The following is an 18769-nucleotide window of genomic DNA, read 5'->3' as shown; positions in this document are numbered from 1 at the left end:
AAGTCCTGCCTCTGCCCTCTGCAGCAGGCAGAGAGAGAGAGGGGAGGCAGGAGGGGTTTCTCTTTTTTTTCTTTCTCTGTCTTTTTTTTTTTTTTTTTTTTCGGGTTGGAAAGACATGAGTCGGAGTTTATTGAGTAGGGCAGGTATCCGGCACAGCCAGCCAAAGTTTTTCAACGCGTAGACGAACGGGATTTGTGCGTCGCAAAGGGATTATAATCTCAAAATGTCAGCAGCCATGGATGTGAGGAGAAACTCGGAGGTAAAAAGCCGCCTGCGTTTTGAACACTGTGCTGACGAGCTGCAGCAGGAAGTTTAACTGGTTAACGTAGCGGTCATAGCGGCCGAAACACGGGGCTGAAAATAACGGGAAAGTTGTCGTAAGAAAAGTTGCAAGGTGCGTTAAAGTGTCTCCATGTGACCATATTTGGTCATCGACATGTCGAACGATGAAGTGCAGGAACAAAACCAGAGTGCTTTTTTTTTTTTTTTTTTTTTTGCTGCTGACCCTTTGAATGAAGAAAAATGTCCCAGCGGGTCCAGGCAGTAACTCTGCGGGTTGTATAATGAGACCGAGTTATTATCACTGAACATCCTAAAAGTCAAACCAGCAGCAGATAAACAGAGACGGCGCAGGACCGTAGACTCCGAGCCGAGATCAGCCTTTTCTGCTGTACGTCGGGCTTTAGGGGGACATTTGATTTTGTCTGGGGAGAAAAAAAACACACACCAGAACTTTTAATGTGTTGTGTATTGTCTTAGTTTATTTGATACAAAGTTGTACACGTGCAGTTGTATTTGTTTCGCCTGGCATACCCATGTACGTAAAGCTTGATGTAGTGACGGGCAATGAGTAGGAGGCTGTATAAGACCAGATGTACGTACATTTACGTTCATAGCAGTGGGCTTCTTTTTTGTGTGCAATTTATACATGTTTATTATTATTATTTTTTTTTACTCTGCCAGTAAAGTGAGATTATCAGATATGTTTGTGGGGTTAAAATCGGAATTTTAACTTTTGTTTTTTAAATGTCTGACATATTTACTTTCTCCTGACCTCCTGCACTTACTTGGATTAATATATATATATATTGTCTGTTGCTATGTGATTTCTACTGCTGATCTAGATCCATTTATGGATTTTAAAGTCCTAAACACATCTAGTTATTAATATATTCACATTTCTAAAGCAGTACTGGGTATGGTAAGGTATGCTCTCACTGAGGTCTTTGTATTTTAAATATGGGGAGTTTTGTGTTTACCTTGAAAGATGATTGTCTTTAATAGGAGTTTTCTTAACAGATTACAGCCTAAATCCTTACGATCTTATCTTATTCAGTATAATGCAAACCCATGGCTGCACCTGGTTTTCTTTAAGCTCTCCCTTTTCCCCCTTAAAGCCTTTCTATTGTGCAGATCAAACAATGACCTTCCCCTCTCACTGGACACGACTGTCAACACAAAGCTATTGAGGAAGCTCTCTTCTGTTGTCCATGTAGTTTAACAGGAGTGAGCTTGGCCTATCACCAGATATGTTAAAGGTTATTCAGTCAAAGTTTTTCCCTGCAGATATTTTTATTGTGATTTACTGAGGATTGCGGAGCGTGAGCGTCTGATTGCTCTGAAAGAACGGTTTTGTTCAGCATCTTGCTGAAGGGACATTTAGGCTCAGCTTTTTAGACACGGAGGAGTATTTCTGCAACATGTTTTTTATTGTGCAAATCACAAGACCATCTCCCTTAACTTTACCCTCAAGCTCTTCCAAAGTTATCAACCCCTGAGACAAACCTTCCTTAGAAACCAAAAAAAGCTGCTTCCACATTTCATTGCGTGTAATGGAAGCATTTGGTCTGATGTACATGTATTTAAAACATTGAGAAATGACAGATGTAGATCTTGTTTTTTTGCAGTCTATCTAAAGGATGTGATGCATCTACCTGCCTGGAAGTAGTCTTTGGCTGTTCTGAATGTTTCAGCTCTCCTTTGGTTTCACATTCATGTGTCTTAAGGTTAAATACCTAATTTCACACACTTGTGGTGAGCAAGTAGAATACAGTATAGTGGTTCTAAGTATACTGACCAGGATTATAGACATGGCTCTCAAAACATTGGCTTGCTCACGCAGAAGTAACGAAATGCTGGAAATTTGTTTTCATTGTTGAAGTGGTGCAGCAGACTTGGAGTCAAGCAAGTGTCTTTATCTAAATATAGACTTTCTTGTTTGTCAGTTTTCAACACTGCATTGCAATTATGAAACAGCAGAAGACAAATGAAGTGTTGTTTTGATTATCCTTCAGTCTTCCAACAGACATGAGAAACTGTCTACAGAGTTGTCCTGCTGTCTGCGGGTCATGTCAGACACGTGTATGATGACAGTGACACATCTGTCTAAACTCACTGCCTCTTGATGCATCATCTCTTTATTGGCATCTCTTCATGTTTGCTGTGAAGTAAAGATAATCAGTCAGCTACAGTGTAAGTTAACCTCTGTGTAACATTACAAATAATTTATGACTGTATATTTAGTGGGTTTTTAACCATTTAATTGGATTTTGTATACCATTACCCTTTGAACATGACAGCATGTCAACATTAACGTGCCATAAGATGTTCTGCCTTTATTTTCTCAGGATGTTAGTTAATCTAAAATTGCGTGCTCAGATACAAGCCATTCACTGTCAGGTTTGATGTCTGGATACAAACGCTGTCAATGGTGTTTTCAGCTCTTAAGCACTTATCAGAACCTGTTGATACTCAGAATAAATGATGCAGGAAAAAGCCTCTTTATAAAGTAGACGGCCTGTAGCCTTCAGTGTCATGAATTGTTCGTGGCTTTGACTCAAAGCAGAATGTTCACAGTGCCATTAATCAGCACACATTGACTTACATACACATTGGGTACAAACAACTGACTGAAGGATAGTTTCTCTTAGTTAAAGTTCAGTTGTCTTAATTCATTCTCTGGCTGCTGAAGTCGAGAGTAACTCTAGTCTGAGCACTCGAAGCCATATGAGAGGTTAAAGTGAATTTCCAATCATTTGTTTTTTCTTTCACCATTTTGAATTTGTGCATCAGCAAACACAGTGGAGCATGTTGAAAATCTGAATGTCAATATAGGAATTTGACCCATTAACTACTCAACAAATAGCCCATATAAGGTTTTTTTGTTTGTTTGCTCTGCTTCTAACTAAAACTTTTTGGTGAATGTTGGAGAAACTTCACCTTTATGGTCAAAAGAAGCCAATGTTAACTGTTTCTAAGATTTAATGAGTGTCTAAGTTTTGAATAAGTGGTGACGTTGCAGGTCTTTGTCCGACTTCTTTATCTTAATTTTGATTAAAATATCCAAGTAAGTGACAAAAAAAAAAAATCAACCTGTGTGAGGCTGTCAGACACTGGAAAATGAGCATTAACACAGGTGTTAGTGAAACTAATTGTCTTTGTTTACTTAAGTTCTAACTTCAAGACAGTAGCAAACAGGAACGCATTTTATGTCCTTGGAAAAGTCAGAGACAGAGTGTCAGAGGTCAGCTCTGTGACACAAACTATCCCCCCCCCCGCCGCAGCTCAGACCGATATAAGCCTGTTTTTCACATGCCTGCCTCTGCAGCTGTGCTTGCTCATATCTAGGTTACACACAAGGGTTTTTCCTCTTTTACACAAAGAGAAAATATGCCATGATTACCCTGAAAAAAAACAAAAAAAACAAGCTGAAACTGCTAAAAAAGGAGATAAAAAAAGATTCCAAGTATTGGTTCCACCTGGTCAATCAAGCTCTGTAGCGGCAGAATGGCAGACCATGTGGTGGGGTAATTATATAGGTATGGGCTGTGGGCCACTGCCAGTAGCACCAACCTTGGGGGTTTTCTTTTACATAGACACATAGAGGCTGTCAGAACCTTAAACTACTCTCCAGAGACTCAGATTATGAACACAATACACACTATATAGCCACAATTTACGACAGTTTCTTTCTCATTTTGGACTTTTTGCTTTCCCACGAGGTTTACCCTATAAAACATAAGGTTATATGTGTGTACGCCTCACATGTACAGTTCATGTGTGCATTTAAAATGACTTTATTTGGACATTATTTATCCTTTTGTAGGTTGACTATCAAAAGCTGGATACCCGTCTCAAAGGATATTTATGCAGCTCAACTCCCACACTGCTCTGCTAACACGATTCCACTCAATCTGCTCAAGTCTCTTTTTGTCCTTTGGGGACAAAACTGTCCTCTCTGCAGATATTGAAACAATGATGTGGGTCAGCGTGTGGGCTTGTGCGCTCGTGTCTGCCAGCTAAGTTGTGACGTCTGGAAAGAGTTGAGAATTTGCAGAGATTTTCACTCTTCCTTTTCCCCATTGCTTTATGGCTGCCTGTGGTGGCTTTTACAAACCTTGTAGTCAAGTTGCTGATGAGCACAAATAGAGGACCAGAAAAGCCAAGTAGCAGGAAAGTGGGGAATTACAGTGTTAGGCCCTCTTTATGGAAGCGGTTGTGTCTCCTGCTGCATGTTTTTGGATAAAAAAAAGAACTGAAAGGAAACCCCAGTTGCAGGAAGTTAATGAAAGTTCATCCATCATGACGTCAATATTAAGTTCTTGCATAAGGTTGTGCCGCGCTATTACAATCTGAACATCGAGTGCCAGGTGCTGAGAGTGCGCATATTTGTGTGTAATCTTTGCTGAATGAGAACAAAACTCTTGGCATTGACTCCAGGTGTTTTGGCCCATCTACTGTGCTTTATTTTACCCTCTGAAAACATTCTTTAATATTCTGAATGCAGCCACCGTCTGATGGATCGGGTAAATATTAGTAAATTCCTGTTTGGAGCAGAGCAAACTGTGTATCAGATGATCTGTTAAATGTGATGGGGCCAAGGACATGTTGACTCTCTTTAAAGGATATTTTACCTAATAGAGTCTCTCACACACGCACGCACGCACGCACGCACGCACGCACGCACGCACGCACGCACGCACACACACACACACACACACACACACACACACACACACACACACACACACACACACACACACACTGATAACAGACTTACTTTTTAACCATCTCTCCCTCTCAAGGATGTATTGAACACAAAGCGCTCTTTTATTCCAGCCCAAACAGTCTACTGGAGACACTGTCCATCAATATGCTCTTGTTGCTGAGGAAAATATGCGTCATTGATATGCCTCCCATGAAATCACTTAGTACGTCTGGACACCAATGTGACAAAACCAGGAAAAACCTGGACCTGGTTAAGCTCGGTGATTAAGAGGATGGGATTTTTTTAAATTTCATAACCAAAACCAGGCAAATTTCTCACGTTGGCAACAACTGTTAGAAAAAAAGGAATTAAGCAGTAGCTTGTTTTAAAAGTAAGAAAGTAAAACTTTAATCTCTCTAACTTTGGATGTTCTGCTTGAACAGTCATCAGCAGTAACAGAAGAAGCAGTCACCTGGGATGTGTGATTGTGGGAGCAAATATTATAAAGCTGCTGTTTTTATTTGGAGTGTTGACATCTAAAAGTGGATTAGTGGTGTGTTTCCTCCCTGACCTGGTTGGTCAGAGCGATTTTCTTTGTAAGCCATCAACAATGAGGTCAAACAACTTCAGAAACGAATGTAACAATTCACCCTAACTAATAGTAAGGAAAAAGCTACACGCTATTTCAGGGAACGGACGGACCTGATTTCGTTGTTTGGTTCCAGCCTGCTGAACTCCGAGTTAACTAAAAAACTCAAAACCTAAACATAACATCCCTACCTTTACCTGCCCATAATGTGGAACAAAAATATAAATGAACGAAAGTGACACAAGTTGGTTGAGAGGTGCAATATATTAAAGGGGAAAAAATACAAATTAGGACGCGTCCCGCCTGGACGGTAATTACCAAACAAAGAGGGGTGTCGTAACAAACAAAGGCCGCCCCCAACACACAAACAATACCTGCCGAATAGCCCCAAACAACCCAAATACCTCCTGACCCCAAGTGCACAACCATAAATAGTCTTTGTTGACTTAAAAAAAAGTCTCTAAACCAAAAAAGGTTCGATACCCGGTGAAACGTGGTGAGCCGCCACGGTTTAATGCCTCCAAGCAAAGTCCGCGCAGATCTCCCCACCGCTGTTCGTCTAGAAGTTAAAACTCTTCTTCTGGCAGAAAAAGTCCATATCTCAGATAATCCAAAAGGAAGATACTCCACGACGTGGTTCCCTTGGGCAAGATCCCCTGGACTCGCCGCCAGGTATTGTTCTCTGGACGCCGCCTCCACCATACACCTGAGCGCTCTCAGTGACGTCACTTACCTTCTTTATGTAGTCCAGTTATTTAGGAAAGTAATCATAAAAACACATGTCCATTGGCCGTGCAGATGCCACCGGCCACTGACAATAGATGATGTACAATCCGTGGTGATAGCAACCAAATGAACAAATTACATGTCCCCATCACAGTGACTGTACAAATGGTGAACTTATGTGACCATTACAACTCTCAAATTAATCTAACTAAGGTGTGTAGAACTGACATAATATAAATTGTTAACAGTTCAATTTTCTCCACTCCTGCCAGTTGTTTGTCTGCTTTGAGATGCTACAAATTAAACTGACAGTAGCTTAATGTTTCTAATTGGAGAGAGAATAGTGAATGTCACTTCTGAAAACAGGTAATAATCAGAAATAATATTTCAAACACCTGCCAGTTTGTCTGGATTTTCTATTTTCAATTTTTTTTTTAATTTGGTTTAAAAAGTTCTGGCTTATTTTTTTGTCTGTTTCCTTTTTAGGCTTGATTTGTTGTATAATCATTATTTAGCACATTTTTGTTCACTTGAATATCCAAGGTTGTTTTCATCATACAATCCTATTTATCCTATGTATTCTTTGCCACAAATGTAATTTATATAAATCGATTGAGAAATACTTTGAAATTTGAAACAGATGTTATGTTGTTTAATTAATAACTGTTGCACTGAGTCATCTACAAATTTCTTGATACACTGGTACGCGGGAAGACTTTTATTTTCCATTGTTAATTCTAACAGCACGAGCTGCATCACAGGCTCCTTCCTATATTTCCTGTCCAATTTTCTGCACATATTCTGTTTAAATTCAAGTGTGATGTCTTTCGTGGTTCTCAAAGAAATGGCCACAGCGGAGAGTTGTACGCAGGCAGGACAACATCATTCTTTGTTTTAGATGAAAATAATGATGCATGCCTCGTCCTCCTCGCGCAGTTCACAGTTACAGGAAATAGCTGACAGCAGGAATGCTCCTTCGCTCTCCTCGTCTGTCTCTATAGGAATCAGCTCCACTACTGGTTGCCTGGTTTCTTCATACAACAACTTCCTGTAAACAATTCATGCTGCCAAGCACCCTCCTATCTTCCACCTCTGGTCTCTAGGATCACCATTTAACCTCCGTATGCACCAGAACTATTGCTTTGAGCCCTCTTGAAAGGGTCAACGCTACATTCAGGGGCAATAGCCTCCAGTTTGAAGGGAGGCCTTACTGACTGCTGGTCTAATTTGAGATCAAGTCCAGGAAAGGTTTACTGTAAGGAAGATGTTTTGAAGTTTAAAAAAAATAATATTTTTATAGTATTTAAAAGAGAATATCGCTTTACATGAAAATAACTGAATCACAATCGACAAATATCATACCCTGAAGTATTTCAAGTGCTCTTAGCAGCAACGTAATTCTGTTCAATTCCTATGTATTGTAGGTTAGGCATCAATCTCAGGACATGTCAGGAAGAAGTATTATTTTAACGGACATATTTGTTATCAAATATTATCTTATTGCCGGTATGTCTGTATCATATACGTCAGTTGATTGTTAACAGAGAGTAACAGTACAGTACAGTCACAGATGTGTTTGTGGGAATTTAGAAACGATGTTACATTAGACCTCACTGCTGATACCGGTTCTACGCTACTTGACTCTACTCGCTTTTGCTACCATGCACTTTTCTGGATTTTGTTTTTCCGCTGAACACAGTACCCCCTTAATGCAGAGTTGACCAATAAGTGGTCTACAGTGTGTTTATGTCACCTTTTGATATCAGCTCATCACCCTTGGAATCTTTATGAAAGTGATACCAAAAATAGTATCAGGTACTGGGTACTGTCCACAACTTTTGCCCTATGGAAAACCAACAAACGTAAATAGGGTGAAGATCAGCCGGTACCGGCAGTGAAATATGGGCTTAAGTACATACAGCAGATCCAACCTGAACAACACAATAGGTACTTTGACCTACCGTCTGAATACGACTCTTTGGTTACAATTCGGATAGGCTAAGGTAAAGATCAGGGTTCGGGTTCAAATTTACCTTCACAGTCATGGTTACAATAATAAATGTGAAGTTAAAGTTAGGCAAAAAGTAGTGTCCCGTGTTAAAGTCCAGTGTTTTGTTGACCTATCCGTCCACCCTGACCTCCTCCTTACGCAGGCTTTGTGCTTCTATAAGTCACCTCTTCATTTGTTCTTGTTGTAGATACTGGGGCCGCTGGGTGGTGATGCCACATAAATACTTTGTAATAAACTGCTTGCACAAATGATCTATGAGGTTTTTATTGGATGGCAATTGCTTATTTTCAGATTGTAGAAAACTCCACTCAGTTTATATGTGTCGACTTAATTCCTATGTTATCAGATTCTATAAATATCAATTGGCCTCAAAAATGTATTATTCTGTTATATCACGGGAATAAATTAGCAAATATGTATTTTGTGCTTTATTTTAACCGCCTCTTTGATCTTGATATCAGCAGGTTAGCAGTGGTTTTCTTTCCCAATTTCCTCCTTGGCTGTGATCCAAATGTTGATAAAGAACTTTTTGAACAACACTTTAGCTGTTTCTGTCACAGAGATGCAGTTCTGTGTGTTTTGATGCTGAAGGCACATTTTCTAGGCGGAAAAATAAAGCCTTGCCAGGACCGCCAGAGGCTCTCTGGCACGACATTGTCGACATGCTGGGTTAGTTATGCCACTTACTTTTGGTTTGCTGACAGTCGTCTGCCATGTTTACACTGGAGATTCAACATGGCAGATGTGGTGAGGGGGGGCACATGGTAGGATTCATTTTTATTAATTAGTTTAATGGAAAGTTCTCAAGCACAATAGTTCACCCTGCACTCTCATCTTTATCTTCAATGGAGAAAAGTAGACTTTAGGGTTGAGAGAACTTGTGTCAGGCCAACCTGAGGTTGACCTGAGGGTTACAGAAATCTTCAATCAAGTCCATTATTCCCTGTAACAATCCCAGACCTTTCAAGGTTTTAGGCCATGTTTTTGTTTGCCTAAAGCTGCAGCTTTTCCAATGTTTCACATCTTTGTGTTTGTCCATCAGGTGAGCGGGTGGTTTGCAGACAAACATGACTGCCAACAAGAGTTCGAAGGCTGTGCCTCGTGCAGGAGGCGATAAAGCTCCCCGGGACGTCCCCGACAGGTCAGTGACACCTGGGGCAGGGTGGGAAGGTTAATGTGCACTTCCAGGCACATTACAGGGTTTCCGAGCTTCCATCTGATTTTGAAAGAGAAAGAGGAAGAAGTCCTTTACTTCAGCTCATTCATTTTCAACCAAATCTTTCCATCGGTGGTCCGTCGTAGATCGTCTTGGCTTTTTGGTGCATGGGAAAAACGAACAGTGATTGTCAATCATGATAAGACTTCCAAAGCTTTTGCAAGTACAATCCTGTTTCCTGGACAAGGGCCCCATCCAACTCTGAATTGTGAGTAGTGAGCTGAAGCTTGTGTTAGCATGTTGAGACCTGACGGTGTCCTGCTGCGAGAGGAAAGTGAACTTTGAAAATGCTACATGATATCTAGGCTCTTCATTCTTACAGTTTATCATTCTGTCCATTCTTGATCAAGCCGCTAATGGTCTTTATTCTTCTGAGGAACAGGAAGGCGATTAGGAAAAGATGTGCTCTGTGTTCACACTGACACATCACCATGTCATGGTCTGATGGCTGATTTGAGCAAGATGATTGTTACCAATGGTGCTGCCATTCTAATAAAGGTAATGCTACTGTTTGACTGCTCATTCCTTCCTCCATTTTCTGTGCTGATGTAGCAGTACATACACAGAAGACAGTATTTATTAGACCACAAAACATAATGTAATCTGTGGCAGCTGGTTTCTGTAATGTCTTTTGGTGTAAATTAAGCTTTGAGGAAACCACATAAATATTAATCAAAATGCCACTTTTTTGAATAATATAAAGGATACTTATTTGCATGTAAATGTCCATATTTACCACAGACTAATATGCACTATATTTCCTATAAATATACATTATATTCTCCATAGTGTACGTTTGGCAACTCTAAATGTGACTAAAACACTCATCTCAGAATCACAAAGGTCTCTCACAGGAACAGTGAGACTGCACAGGATAAAATGAAACAGTAAAATGAATTGTCATTGTAGCTGAGCCTCATTGGCAGCTCGTGGTCCTCATGGGCTCATGTTACCCCTGAATCTTTAAGATCACATTCAAAGCTTGCGGGACGTGAAGCAAAGACACATTGCAGCTCTGTGTTTTAACAGATGGACAGGATTTATTTGTGTTGAATACTGCTGCACAATGCATTCCCCCAAACTAGGGAATTAACCAGGGATCAGTTTCCTGGACAAATCACACCCATATTGAACTGTGTAGCCTCAAGAGGCAACATGGCAACATGCTGCAACATGGTGGCAGTCTGGCTGACTCTTGCTTTTTGATTGTCTGAGGGAATAATTGCAAATTTACTAAATACTGGGTATTCTTTTGATGTTGTACTTTTGATGAAGGTTATGTACATCAAAGATTAGAATGAACCCTGCAAAGCAATTCAGAGAGATGTTTTGGCAACATGCTGGCAGAGCCCTGGGCGAGAGGGAGCTCATGCTCCTGTGATTTCACAGTGTGTGAAATTCACAGTTCCCTTATTTACTAAACCCTCCAAAGCTCATAGGTTTGTGCTGGATCATAGTTGCAAATGTGCAAATAAGTTAACAAGTGACATGCAGCTTGTAGTTGAACTATAGTAGTAGAAGTTCTGGTTCTGTGAGCAGGCTGCTCCCTCTGTCCGGTCAGTAACGGGAAGTGGCTTGTGGTTAGCATGCCCAAGAAGCCTGAGCGAAAGCCAGAGGCCAGGTTGTGACTGGCATTCAGCTTTTTGTACAGTACTGTATGTGTGGCCAGGCCAGCTGAACCTGACTAAACTGTTTTCACAAGCCCTAAAGGTCCCCAAGTCCTGAATCGACAAGAAAATTCACACATATTTTCTTTTTGTGTCTAATTTAGACTTCTTCAGATTTTATTTTACAACATAAACATTAGTTCTAGCAAAATGAGGCCATAACATTCTAATATATTAATAATTTTCAATGACTTCTTTTTATTTTGCAGTCTATTAAATCTGCTGTTAGATAAAGTTTGGAAGCAGATCACATTCAAGTACAGTGTAGATAAACCAAAGCAAGAAAACTAATAAATCATAAATCATTATAACCAAAGATACAAAATACCCGAAATGAACTAACAAAACAAACATATATACTTCAGTATATTTGAATGTTGTTACTACAACATAGATTGTAAGGGTGGGTGACAGGATAAAGTCCATCTACATATCAGTAGAGTCACTTCAGTCAGACGAACATTTCAGACTGAAGACACTGCAGAATATAATGATGTATATATATTTAAAATGAAACATAGATGCAGTCTCTTCAAAACATTATCAAAGCACAGCATGAAGCCAGTGTCATTATTTTCTCCCAGATCATCTTGTTATTTCATGTTTAGTGTCACACTGGTAGAATCATTGTTGAGTCTGAAAACACAGCACTGAGTTCTCCCCATGTTTAAAAAAAACAACAAAAAAAAGTCAAACCCTGAGAAAAAATGTACACTGTCATGATAAACCCAATAAACCGTAGTGTCAGTGGTATTCCTGAGCGTTTGGTCTGGTTGCTATTAAAACACCCCCATTGATATTTGGCTTCTGAGACACTGTTCCCTCTCTGGCGTCCTGCAGTCGTCATACTCCTTGGCACAAGTTTGCTTCCGAGTTTTGCCAAGAAAACACTAGGTTATTAATTTTAAATTGTACTTTTTACTGCACTTTATTTACCTGACAGAAACTCATGACTTTAAGATTTTACATGAAACTCCCCCCCCAAAAAACATATGATAATCTTAAAAAATACAATACAAACCCCTCCAAAAAACAGTGTCTGCTTGAGGTTCTTTATGACAAAACTGAAAACAGTTTTTATTTCCTGTCCTATTTATTTTGTGAGCCTTTAGGAGCCTCGACCTTTAGGTTTTAACACTACTGATCTAAACTGTATTACTGTGTATGAAGTATTTAGAATTAGCTTCAATCCAACCAGCTTCAACATGAAAATGCAATGTCTCATTTCATTCTTGAAATAATGTTTTTTATTAAAACTTATTGAGTTTTACTTTAGTTAGAAACCCTTTTTTCTTCCAAATGAGTATTTAAAGTAAAAATGTTGAGGATTTCTTTCTGATGCAAATATGAAAGTCTTGATAGACTTTTTACTTTAGATTGAAGCGTACCTTTAAACTATTTTCATTCCCAGGTCTGTATATATTTGCATTAATGATGTGAGTGAGGTAATAATCAGGGCTCACTTTATTCATAGTGGTGGAAATATGGTCTGTTGAGGTTTAGCTCAAACTTAAATTACAAATGTATTTTACTTTATGTGAAGTAGCTATAGCAGCTATTGACACACAGGTTTGATGATTTGTTTCAGATAAGACTGAAGATGAAGTCGTTTTCATGTTTTATTGATCATCATATGGTGATTTAATGGTTGTATTTTTTTGGTAAAATGTCAGCAGGACTTTAAGTCTCTTAATTTAGCATTGATAAGCAGTATATGAACATTGAATAAATTGTTCATAATATTAATATGTAGTTAGTAAGTAAATTCAATTTTGAATTAATGTATTACCAAACAGCTATAAATTGTTCCTGTGAACAAAAAGAAGAAGCTGGTGTAAAACAGATAATGATTGACAACATTGTAAAACGCAGTTGTCAGAATATGTCTTCATAGGAGAAGTTATTGTCGTCGACAAATACTGTACATTAATAAACACATAAAAATATACTCATATCTGTATACAACCACAGTATGTTGTATTATAAATCATTTAAATTTCCATATACTGTTTATCCATACTACACAGTGAAGTAAAGCTGATTGCATTTGTTATTTACATGAACTGCGAAAACAAAACTGTTGACGCTAACCAAACACATGAAATATATTCCAACATAACTAAATATCAAACAGCAGACACAGCTGAGATGCTGCTTTGTAAGAACCACAGTATCATATTGGATTATTTTTTGCTCAGTAAGCAAGGGGAAATAAGGTGCCCTGATATATCAGTTCATATATCAGTCTGATTAATCTCCATACATAAAGTATTGTGTGATTAAACATCTATTTAGTTAACTCCAGAGTGCTAGAAACTATTAGTAAAAAATTCCAGATATGAGTTGTCTTGAATTCTCATACTCCTTCAAGCGACGTAAGACAACTACATCCATCATGGTTACAGCTTGCAGACACCTCGCTGTTGTAAAAGTCTCTCCACCTTGGAGCAGCAGGAATGGAACCAGGGAAGGGCAGATAGGTGTGAAGCTGGATTTGTCTCAACCTGCAGTGTTGGATCACAGTTTGCAGCCCTGCACTTCCTCCTCCCATAACTCTTGTTATTCTAAGCAGGGCTGTGACATCAGATCTCACAACGATTCCCTTTCACAAGAGTTAGTCACTGTCCAAATAATGACAAGGCTCCTGCAAGACTATGAGTAGTAGGGTGATCTGGATCTACATGAAAAGTTAGCCTCTCTGTGGAAACCTGAAAGCAGGTGAGCACCGTGAGAAAAGGTGTGAGTGAGTGTGATAGATGATGGTGGAGCCAGCAGTGAGCGTGAGGCCACTGCAGCACCTCCTATCACTGAGCTGCAGGGATCAGAAAAGACTTTGAGGACCTGAGAGGAACAGTGAAACTTATAGGTAAGAGCGCTGTGATAAATGTCGCTTGGCAAACTGTTTTCTGTGTGAGGTCCTCTGTGATTCTCCTCAACTTGTTTTGATTATGTGGAAAAATCCACAGTGGCATTTTAATGTTGTCTGTATTTCCTTTGGCTTTTATTTGAATCTTATGCTGCCAAAGACAGAATACTTTCCTGTGGTTATTCTAAATGTGTGGCTCAGGTTTTCATTCTGTCCTTGATGTTGGAAATGAATTCAAAACTTCCAGCTGATTCTTTACAGTTTTCTCGCATCTGTTCCGCATTGAGTTTCTGTTACTTTTCATGCTGCTGGGTTGAGTGGACTTGTTGGCAGCTCTTGTGACTTGCCCCCTTTTGGTTTATTAATATCTGTTGGGCTGGAATGTGTGTTGGTAGAGAAACATTTCAATGTTTGTTCACACCTTTCTCTTTCTTGTTTCAGGTGCCAGTCTACATCAGCGTGCCTCTCTCTTTCTGCCAGCCAGAGGCAGAGCCCACAGCCTCTCCTCAGCGACAGCGAGAGCTCCGGCAAACAGAGTAGGTACGTCAGGACCGACGGCAGGTTCCTGCTACGTGCTGGACGGACCAGCAAGACAGCTAGCCTGAGCAGCGGTGCGTCTCTCACAGGTGACACTGACTCCCAAGGCCGTCTCACTAAATCAAAGAGCATCAGCTGCCTGGATAACAGGCTCTCCATCTATAAGCCCCCAGTTCAAACCGAGCCCTGTCAGGAGAGTCAGGACCTCCAGGAGCAGAAGGAGGAACAAGGGGATCTCTCTGCAGGAGATGGACTTAATGGGAGGCCTCTGAGCTGGAGCACACAATCACTGGGACCTTCCTCCAACCAGGGCCACAAGCGCACCCTCTCTCTCACCCACCCAGCAGCAGGTGTCCCCCCCGCCACAATCCGCAAAAAGATCTCAGAATGGGAGTGCAGACGGGTGTCTCTGCCTAGGATGAGCTTGTGTCTGGATAAAAGAGGAGGAGGGCGAGTAGGGGGTAGTGAAGGCTGCCCGAGCCTTCTCTCTTCTCCCTGTAGCGAGAAGACATTTGACTTTAAGGGAGTTCGCAGGATGAGCACAGCATTCTCCGAATGCTCCTACACAGAGACAGAGGAAGAGGAAGGAGTGTCGGACAGAGATGGTCGAGGTCGTTTCCAGAAAAGGATAGGCAAGACAGAGTCTTCAGGAACATTTGTACGTTCCCTGTCTGCTCGTAAAGAGACGTCAGCAGTCCTCAACAGGATACAAAAGATAGAGCAAGCCCTGAAGGAGAATCCCAGCCCACCCCCTCCACGATATCTGAGTAACTGCTATGCTCCAGACAAGATGAGACAAAAGTCCTTTATGATAGGTGACGACTTGGACAGTACATGCACCAGTAAGCGCAGCAGCATTTGCTCTGTGGCCACTGAACCAGATGCTGTTTTGGTGCCTGATAAGCTCTCTAAACTCAGACAAAGGTTCAGCGTGAGCTCAACCAGGTCTGAGAGCCCAGAGCCTCCCAGCCAACAGACCTCTGCTTGCACACCAGTCAACCCCTTACCTAAACCCAAACGCACTTTTGAATACGATGCCAAACGGGACCAGAAGGACGTGTTGCCAGCCAATGGATTACCTCCAGACAGAGCCTCTGAGTCTCCCCCGCCTCTGCCCTCGACCCCTGCACCCAGCATGACACGGATAGTAAAGACCGAAGGAAGCACCCCCATCAGGATCCAGGACAGGTGAGGCAAAACGAACAGCCTGCTAATGTCTTTCTCAATACTCAGGTGAAAATACACGAGACTTCTAAAGCATAGAGAGCTGTATGAGTTTGTTTCCTACATTCCTACATTAATGATGTTTGTCTTGAGTCCACTTTATAGTAAACAGCATGTGTTGGAGATACTACGCTATCTGTACCTCTTGTCTGCATTAGTTTAGCTTCATTGAGTGGATCTTTTTTTGGGGGGTAGTTGCAAAAGTTTCTAAAGTGTTTGACCATCTTCTGAAGAGTTTAGTTTGCTGATTATATCTGCTTGATTTGTTGATGCTGTCGTTTAGTAAGCTACTGATCAATGTCTCTGGTTGCAGCATCAGAGTTGTTTTAGTTAGGATTCACAGTGAAGCTCATGGTTGAATCAGATGTTAAGTTTCCAACTGAAAATCGTATTTTTGATTGAATTGTGAAGAGGATTGTGCTGTTTTTATAAAGTCTACTGCTTTTTGGCTTACAAGCTAATTTAATTCTTACAGTAAATCCATACTGGATAGAATGAAAGCTGTTCACACTAAAATTAGCTGATTTATTATAACTTACAGAACATTTGAAACTCCAGATACTTTCCGGAAATTCATGCCGGTCCATGAAACAGATTTGGCAATTTGTACAAACTCCTAGAAAATCAATTTTCTTACTCTGAGAAGTGTACAAACTAAACTGGCAGCAGCAGATATCCTGTGGACACCTGAAAATACAACCGGTTTTATCAACTTGTAGCTCTCAGGATCGGACGTCCTCAGTTCTTTTGTGTGAGGGTGGGGCCTCTCCAGATCGTCCCTATGTGAAATCGGCATAAAATCCTTAAAACATTCGTCCCTCGGACTCTGTGTTTAACATTCCTGTGGCTGTAGCAATTTCAGACCAGGCTTAAAAGCCACAAGCTGTCGATGGCGCGACACGACCGTACTGTAGATGCCTGCACTAATGTAGCTCAGCTAACATTTTCTACAGTGCCTTGACATGTGACGTGTACCTCACACTGTACAGACAACACTCAGAAATAGTAAGATATCTGCATGTTTACTTGTGACTAATCTGGCATTTCCTTGTGATTGGAGCACATGTGGATCATGGTGTTTCTGTTTTGTCGTTAATACTCGTGATGTAAGGTTTTTAGGGAAAATACCATGATTTGGACTTCTGTTTATAAACACTACAAGTGTCCTGGCCAGCAGTTCAGCCTTTCTCTGTTTCCAGGTGACAAGTAGAGAATGTTTGATGTAAAACCGGCTGTCTGGACTCGTTCTAATAACGTCCTTCTGTCTTCTGTTATCTGTCTGCAGCCTTTGAATTAGACACAGACGCTCACTGACGCTTCCCCCTTGTCATTTTGTTTGTTCAACTATCTTGGACTGTTTTAACTGTCTTCATTTCTTTCCAGAGAGTCGTGTGAGTCGGAGGATGCTGTAAGCCTGCCGTCTTCATATCCGTCCTCACCCACAGAGAACGGTGCACTGACCACAGGCACACGGAGTCGACCCAGTTCCAAAAGCACTTTAGAGGAGAATGCCTATGAGGACATAGTAGGTAAGCACACTGGTTAACCTCGATTTGAAAAGAAGCCTTCGTTTACTTGGTCTTTGTCATTCTGTCAGTTTAGAGATGAAACAATTAATCGATCAACAGAAAACTCATCAGCAACTTATGTTATTATTGTATAAGGGAGAGCAGGAAGCACCAACATTGAAGTATTGTGTGTTTATAACTGCCGTCAGGAAGAACTAATACACACATTGTATGATCATTGTGAATGACAGTGGCCTTTGAAGACATTAGTCAGATGTTTCAGTGATTCATACAGCCTCGTGCATGGCCTAATGTAATGTGAATGTGAGGGTGGCTCCTCCTCCTGTATCTGCTTCATTTGTATGTGTGGGGTATAGAAAAAGTCCCATTGTGGGAGCAGTCAATGAACAGTTGCCTCAGCGTAAGATTAATGGATAACATGTGGCTGTACTGGATGTATTTTACTGCAACGGTTGTCTGGTTATCCACATTTTTCACAAAGTCTCATCCAGTTCTCTGAAAGCACATGCTCATGGAGGGTGAAAAACTCTCACAGTAAAACTCTTTTGTCAGTAAATATATTGTAATCAGTGACATTTGACCTAACATACAGTGAAGATCACAAAATATCTATTTGTTTGCAAACTTTTGATTGTCGAGTCTCATCCTCACATGCTGTGTCTCACCATAAATAAAGCTCAATAGTTTGTTCTCTGAGATAATGTGTGTATGAAATGCTGGACATGTTGAAGAGCCAAATTCCTTTCCACTAGCAAATGACCCCAGGCCTTCTGCCCAGCTCGGCCCAACTCCCCCGGTGCATACTTAATGTGGTGAAAATGTGCGTATAGGCTCATGATGAAGCTCAGATTTCAGATGCAGTCAAAAGTTTTAACACTCTGAAATATTTTTTCTATTAAATGCTCAGTGATGACCAAATAAGGGCTGGATTTTTTATATAGGAGTTTCCTTAATGGTATTCCTACAAGTAACCATTTGCATTAATTTAATTGGGTATCGGTATCGTGCTAATGAGCTTTTTTTTTTTTTTTTTTTTTTGGCTGAGGATGTGCAGCGCAGCACTCTGAGAGAGTGTCAGGGCATGACGGATTTTCATGTGAATCCCAACAAAGCTCCCATTGTTCACCCAGCACTGCGAGTGTCGGGTCTGCAGTTTGGAAATGCACTGTTGCCAATCTTTGTTTTCTCTTGACAAAGACGTTGAATCTGAATCTGCTCAAACAAAACCTTTCAAACTGAAGGAGTGATAGGGAAGAGTGCTGGATTTCACCACCACGATTAGTGGTGAAAGTCAGATGGTCCATTTGAGAAGCAGGCACAGCAGATGGAAATGCGTCAGTATTATAAGAAGCATCTCATGCAAAGAACCACAAGTCCCCACATACTTTTTGAACTCCGTTAGGATGTCTTGGCTTCC

The 18769-nt window shown here is 40.6% G+C and overlaps 1 protein-coding gene across 1 annotated transcript in view; it reads left to right on the top strand.

Moving 5' to 3' along the window:
- dennd2b (DENN domain containing 2B) overlaps window positions 1-18769 on the top strand; it is a 39470-nt gene continuing 20701 nt past the window's right edge. The window contains exons 1-4 of the mRNA XM_069693408.1: window positions 1-259; window positions 9356-9454; window positions 14504-15787; window positions 17207-17352. Coding sequence (XP_069549509.1) covers window positions 9381-9454; window positions 14504-15787; window positions 17207-17352 — 1504 coding nt within the window. The 5' untranslated portion in view covers window positions 1-259; window positions 9356-9380. The remainder of the gene's footprint in view (window positions 260-9355; window positions 9455-14503; window positions 15788-17206; window positions 17353-18769) is intronic.

This window comes from Brachyistius frenatus, unplaced genomic scaffold (assembly GCF_029030835.1).
Source record: "Brachyistius frenatus isolate BFR_SWC_R1_liver_20210118 unplaced genomic scaffold, ASM2903083v1 Contig_15, whole genome shotgun sequence".
In the NCBI taxonomy this organism is placed as follows: domain Eukaryota; kingdom Metazoa; phylum Chordata; class Actinopteri; family Embiotocidae; genus Brachyistius; species Brachyistius frenatus.
Note: the sequence above shows the minus strand (reverse complement) of the source record. Positions and strands in the feature narration are given on the sequence as shown.